At 36.8% G+C, this 6772-nt stretch overlaps 1 protein-coding gene and 1 long non-coding RNA gene across 4 annotated transcripts in view; both read right to left on the reverse strand.

The window, feature by feature from the left end:
* ido1 (indoleamine 2,3-dioxygenase 1) overlaps nt 1-2833 on the reverse strand; it is an 8805-nt gene extending 5972 nt beyond the window's left edge. Inside the window, exons 1-5 of one of the 3 annotated variants that reach the window (XM_081703881.1) lie at nt 2596-2827; nt 1591-1686; nt 1034-1153; nt 778-896; nt 162-176 (exon numbers count right to left, since the gene is read on the reverse strand). In XM_081703881.1, coding sequence (XP_081560007.1) covers nt 162-176; nt 778-896; nt 1034-1153; nt 1591-1686; nt 2596-2688 — 443 coding nt within the window. In that variant the 5' untranslated portion in view covers nt 2689-2827. Of the gene's footprint in view, nt 1-161; nt 177-777; nt 897-1033; nt 1154-1590; nt 1687-2595 lie in introns of all 3 variants that reach the window. The other 2 variants (XM_035536335.2, XM_081703882.1) reach the window with 2 other exon arrangements.
* A 1474-nt stretch (nt 2834-4307) lies between these two features.
* On the reverse strand, nt 4308-5358 carry LOC145652668 (uncharacterized). Its single transcript, XR_014118926.1, has 2 exons — nt 4931-5358; nt 4308-4506 (listed from the first exon to the last, which is right to left on the reverse strand). It is a non-coding gene; the product is annotated as an uncharacterized LOC145652668 (long non-coding RNA).
* Nucleotides 5359-6772: the final 1414 nt, after the last annotated feature.

Genomic DNA, 6772 nt, shown 5'->3' on the forward strand with positions numbered 1-6772 from the left:
TAGTTCTGTGATACACTTTTAAATATATATTATAATGCCATGTTACGCTCTCTTCTGGACAAATATTACACAGTAATGCAATGGTAATAAATTGTCTCCCTCTACTGGTCACCTTAAATTACAGCACTTATTTTAAATAATTAAATAAAGTGGAAACTTACTCGATGTCAAGTGGACTGGAAACACCAGGTATCCACATGTAGCATGAAAACAAGATGTGACGTTAAATATCGCAACTCTGTGTTACCCATTTCCCTGTGCAAAACCTTCAACTTTAGCATTCGCTTCACTCATCATTACTACCAAAGAAACTACGCTGAACTCCACTCTGTACTGTCAGAACTACTGCTCACACTGCACATACTGCACTTATATTTACACTTATACTACACTTATATTTTTACTTATTTATTTATACACCCCATTCTCTGCATATTGTACAATGTTACTGAATCACTACATATTTATTCTGTATATTATTGGGATTTATATTATAGTACGTATAGCAATAGGCTATTCTTTATATATTATATATTTATACAATCTACTCATTTCATTTAACATACTTCTATCTATGTACGTATATGTGTTGATATTTATAAATGTATACATATGTGTATAGAACTACTTTATATAGGACTACTGTATATAGAACTGTTTATATATATATATATATATATATATATATATATATATATATATATATATATATATATATATAAATTGCACTGGACAGTGTTCTGGACACTTCTCCAGAGAAAATATGACACATCAGACCCTTTTGGATCTTTTTTCCTCCAGTTAGCCAAGACGCCATCCGCATGGGTGAGAACTGGGGGCAGACCCAACCTCTGAGACACCTCCCAGTATGGAATGGCCAGATTTTTTGGGAGAACCTAACACACACACACATGCGCACGCACCCACAAGCACAAACAAAGCATATAAAGATGGAAGATTATTTGTTTTTTATACTGGGATCGCTGGGACGAGGTTCTAGAGTGTGATGTGTGTGGACTGGGCACTGTGGTACCTGAACTGTGTGTTTCTCCCCTTCTTGCCACACATATCCCATCGTCATGACGCTCAGAGCCAGATGGGCCAATCGCAGTTCACGATGGCTCTGCAGGAAGTGAGTCTCCAACAGAGGCATCTGAGTGTGGAAGAATGACTTTAACTGCAGTGCTAGTCACCAGTGTTAGTGTGTGTGTGTGTGTGTGTGTGTGTGTGTGTGTGTGTGTGTGTGTGTGTGTGTGTGTGTGTGTGTATGTGTGCGTGTGTGTGTGTCCAGGAATCCAACAGGACTCTAGCACAATAGTGTAAGAGCACAAGTCAAGTTAATTAGGAATGTTGGCGGAGTTGATGTGGTCACATCAGCTTTCAGAGTGTAGTGTAGACTGAAGTCCCACCTCTTCAAGAAGCACTTGAACAACCACTAACCCTTTCAGGGTTACCACTTTCCTTGTGCAAAGTTTCAATGATAGTTCTAGTTTAGTAGCATCCTTAAACTAATGAATAAGCATCATAATTTGTTCTATCAAAACACTGTAAGTCACTCGAGCTTTTGCGAATGCAAGTGTACAGGTGTACCTTATGGACAGAAACACGTAGGGATTGAGAGCAGACGAGCTCGCTGACGTGTCCGGCAACCTCCATCCAGGGTTGGAAATAGGGAGGAAGCTTGGTCTGTTGGAGACCAGAGAGACTCGGCTTTGCTAGCTTCTACTCACTCTGGTGGAGCCAACAAAATGCTGCTCACACCAAAAAATAAAAAAACTAAACAAACCCAAATACAAAACCAAAGGTCCATTCTGCACCAACTCACCCAGGCCTCCCAGTTCATGTCATTTCCTTGAAAATATCATGTGAAATTAAGTTCATATCATTTTTATTGAATTGATGAAATTGTCTACCAAAAACACTTTTTTTGTTATGAATTTTCTTTTTTTGTTATGAATTTTGATATGAGGTTTGGCCCTCTGAGCTCAATTTCATATTTTTATTAGTTCTTTGTATGTATATTCTAATCCTCACTGATTCCTTATTTTTCACTGAACTGGGCTGAAATTTGTATTGAAGACCACCAAGACACCCTAAGTATCATTTGAAACATGCATTCATGTAAATATTTGTTGCTGAATGTTTTACAGTAATGAAATTAATAAACATTAATCATTTTTACAGAAATCTTTCATTTTCCAAAATTAATATCTGCACTAGTTTTCACTTTCTTGCAACCAAATATTGTTGCAGTGCAGTATTAATATAGTTTTATCACATCTTTACGTTATTTGGATAAAAGCAAGTGCCACAGATCTTTCTAAATATAGGTTCAAAGCTGAAAAACACAAAAATCTATTCAGGCTGTATATACAAAATATATACAAAATATATACAAAAAAATAAAGATGCTATATTACTCATACATCCTTCATCATTTAATAATTTTTTGGAAAATAGACTGCTTTTATCCAAGGAGCCAGTTCTAGTCCACTCTAATACAAGTCTATCTGATTCAAATCATTGGCTAATTATCAAACCCTCTTGAACTGAATCACATGTAACTCAAATCTACTGTAAATCCCATATACCTACCAGAGGTTCAGGGAGAATAAACCCATATTCCTCGGATATGTGATATTGTTTTAGAGATTGGAGCCTCTGCGGATCTTGGAATTTAGTTGCCATGGTGAGCTGTGCGGAGTTCCTGGGTTTAGAGCCTGCACTGACTTATTAGTTATTGGTTACTGATGAGGGGAAGCCTATGTTCTTTGCCTACCTCTGTTTATCTGTATCTATTTATCTTTTTTTTTTCTCTCTCTCGCTCTCTCTCTCTCTCTCTATCTATGTATCTATCTCTCTCTCTCTCTATCTATCTATCTATCTATATCTATCTCTCTCCCTCTCTCTCTCTCTCTCTCTCTCTCTCTCTCTCTCTCTCTCTCCCCCTCTCCCTCTCTCTCTCTCTCTCTCTCTAGAACTGGCCTTGGTAGGGGACTTTCCCCAGTCATCGACCGCTTTTTTTCAAAGCTCTTCTTGATGACATCATTGACAAAAAGTTTAGTGTGCAAAACAAACACTGGTTTTTGATTAGCACTAAAAATATCAAATTCAGATCTTCAAACAATAATGACATTATTGATTATTAATTACAAGAATGAAATAGCATTTGTCCTGTGAAATTTGTGTAAGGCATATGGATTATGCATTTATGAACGCTGTATTTATTTATTATTTTATTAAATAATATATGATAAATAACAACTTATTTTTTAAATAATAAATGCTTTTTATTACCTCTGGGGTTTCCTGATTTTTCATGAAAGTATATTTGTCTGGCCTTTTTGATATTAAGTTTATTTCCAAAGGGAGTTGTATGGAAACCCTACTCACTGATCTCACCATAAGATTTATATTTTGACATTGACCAAATAAAACACCTTGAATCAGATGTCTTTCACAGCATAGGCACTACACTGCTAAGATGCTTTGCAATGTGTATTACACAGTGCATGTCACTGTGTTACATACACCAGTGCAATACACAGTTGCACCGAACCCGTGCCATTAGGGATCTGGATGCACACATTTGTGAAGCTGCTCTGTGTGTTGTAAAAAAAGCGCTATATAAATAAATTGGACTTTGACTTTGACATCAATCTGTCTGCGATGTACAGGTGAAGGTAACACGGCGCATGCAGTGGCTGCTCTGAGTTGGTTAATTATTCACAGCTTCTGAGTCATTGGGCTACGTATTCACAGCTTATTAGACGGCTGAAGTTGGCTTCATATTGGTAAAGGGAGCCTTCACGCCGCATGCTTGCTGCATACTTTATGTTTGATGATGAAGATGTGACCATAAATAAGAATTTATTACGTTTCTCATCCTGATATTGTGAATATATAAAAAAATAAGATTAAATTCTAATAAATGTTGTGTAAAATATATATTTAAATTTGATTACAATTGTATCAATTCATCATGAAATGCAATTTATTTTTTGAAGAATATTTAGGATACCTATTGCTAGTCTATGAGGTGACCAGCAGCAAATGGGTCAGCAAATGACGTATTACACAGTACAAACCCTGAGTGCTCACTTCATTTGTCCTGATAATGATAAATGTTTTGGTTTTTTTTTGGGGGGGGGGGGGGGGGGGGGTCCTTATTATTTGTGTCATTGTAGTATTATCTCACCCATGGATTATTCTCCAAATCTGTTATAATCATCATTGACCAAAAACAAATAACAGCCTTGATCTTCTATTGTTTCGTAGCGAAAGACACAAGTATTTGTGTACACTAGTTTACCTAAATAGCACTTTAATGCATGTCTTATGGATACATGTCTTATGGATGCATGTCTTCTAGAATGTCTTCTGGATGCATGTCTTCTGGATGCTGTCCTAGATGTGGCTTGCCAGCCTGGTAAACAGCAGCCCAGTAGACCAGCAACATTCAGAGACAGGACTTAAGTTTGTAAGTTTGAAGGCGTCCGTGTAAACCTACAACACAGAAAGTGAATATGCCATCTTAATGCTAGTTGCATGCTTTAAAATTTCATACTTAAGTGAGAGCCATAAAATTTGCATATAAAACATTGCTAACTGGTGCTAACAAAACATTATTAGCTAAGATAACAGTATTAAGGTAGCAGTAATAAAATGAAAAACGCTGGCTAAAAGCAATTTGATTAATATAAAGCTTCTACACTAAACATTGCTAGGTAATGACTCACACGACTGCATTTATGATTTATCTGGTTTAGGTTATAGCCTAACAATGGGGCTAGTCTAGTGTACTAGCTAGCTAGCCTGTCAAGTTTTTAGTTAGCAAACGTGATAATGTTATATGATAATGTTCTACCAAAATGTTTAGCGGCTGTTCAGCAAACTACATAACAACAGAATCAAGAGTAATCGGAATTACCTTAGAGTTTTCTAGTAGGAAGCGTTCTTTGCTCCTTCTTCACTGGAAGGCACATAAATCCAGGGAGAATCTCAACCATTTCACTGCGAGTTATACTGTGTATGACTATGTATGTGACAAATAAACCAAACTTGAAACTTGAATCTGACGCTGAGGATGATAAAAACTTGGAAAAGACGACGACCGCTTTGTGTTTTATCTTAAAATCCTAACACTAATAAAGAAAATAGCAGGGGACCCCCAAGATTAAACTTTATCTCACTTATAGGGGTGCAGGACCCTCTCACCCATCTTCATACAGTTAATGTTAAACCATCCGCCATTACACAGAACATTCTGTTACAGCTCAAAGCCTAAACTAGCTCATAACACGCAACATTTTGAAACTATTTCTTAGCTCAGCACCTGATCTTGGGCATGCTTGGGCTTAGGCATGCTCCTGTCTGTTAATGAATTTAACTGTACTGGCCCCTGACTGCATTCATTAGACTTTGAACCCTATGAGTTATCAGTCTGGGACTAACCAAATGTCTAACATGAATTGTGCCGTGTGAATGTACATTTTTAAAGACAATTCGAATTCAAAACCTATGTTTGCATTTAAGTGTACAACAGCTAAAAAATTTCAAATGAAAAAGCAAACATTTTGACATTTGATTGTCATTGATTTAATGGTTTGGCTGACATTAAAAATGTTTCCACAATAACCAAAAAAAGGCATGCCTGCTCACACCCAGTAAGCAGTATTAATCAGAGTAAACATACATTTTTTAAAAAGATGAAAAAGTAAAATATATGCATCTTAAGAAGTGCAATAAATTATATGTTATCGCATAATGAAACTGTAGATGATCCAGAGATGGAGGGTTTTTCTAAGCTTCACAGAACAAATATATAGCTAGTTAATGCATTTACAGAGCTTAGTCCAAGACATTACAACACACACACACATACCCAATCCTTTTAGAATGATTTATGTAACTGCACATAAGCGCTATAAAAAGTTAGAAAAGAAAAGATAGGTCACAGTAGTACATATATATCCATAAAATATGAGAGAACTCACCGTGCTTTGTTCATACGGCTTGCCTCCAGTAAAACAACTGAAACAACATTTTGGGAATGTTCACAAAAATAGGGGTAGGCTACTACTAATATTATTATGCTTCTTTTGAACCGTGTTACGTGTCAGCATTGATTTTCTGTTGACCTGCATGGAAATGATCAGTAACTGTTAAAACTGCACACTTGTTTCAAGATTTCGCGCAACATGGGCGACACTAGAAATCTACGAATAAGGGGGATAGCCATCCATTAGCTGCTGCCCTAAATGCTGCATTGTTTATTGCAAAAGTCGTTAATAATTAGATGTCTAATTAACGTTACCTTAGCGCTTGTTTATCAATTACCAGGACTCCTCTGTCACTTTCAGGTTGCGTATTTGCTTTAATTCTAAACGGCGCCGTTTATGCCAAAAGGACCCGAGAGAGAGAGAGAGAGAGAGAGAGAGAGAGAGAGAGAGAGAGAGAGAGAGAGAGAGAGAGAGAGAGAGAGAGAGAGAGAGAATGCGCGCAAGAGAGAGTGAAAGTACGGGCGAGTCACTGGAAACGCACACGAAAGCGAGTGAATGAAAGTGCCCGCGTTCAAGTGAAACTACGCGCAAGAGGGCTTTGACTTGCTGGAGGAGCTTCGTGTCATCCAGAAACTGTTGTCAGTACGGGAATGCAAAATATATGCTTTGTTTTTCTAAATTTGTGTTCTTTTTATATTACAGTAGTCATATAGTCGATTTACAGTAGTCATATAGAAAGATATTTTAATGAGCTAAACACCTATACATTT

The sequence above is a fragment of the Electrophorus electricus genome, chromosome 20, assembly GCF_041902795.1.
Source record: "Electrophorus electricus isolate QZ-2024a chromosome 20, ASM4190279v1, whole genome shotgun sequence".
Taxonomy (NCBI): Eukaryota; Metazoa; Chordata; class Actinopteri; order Gymnotiformes; family Gymnotidae; genus Electrophorus; species Electrophorus electricus.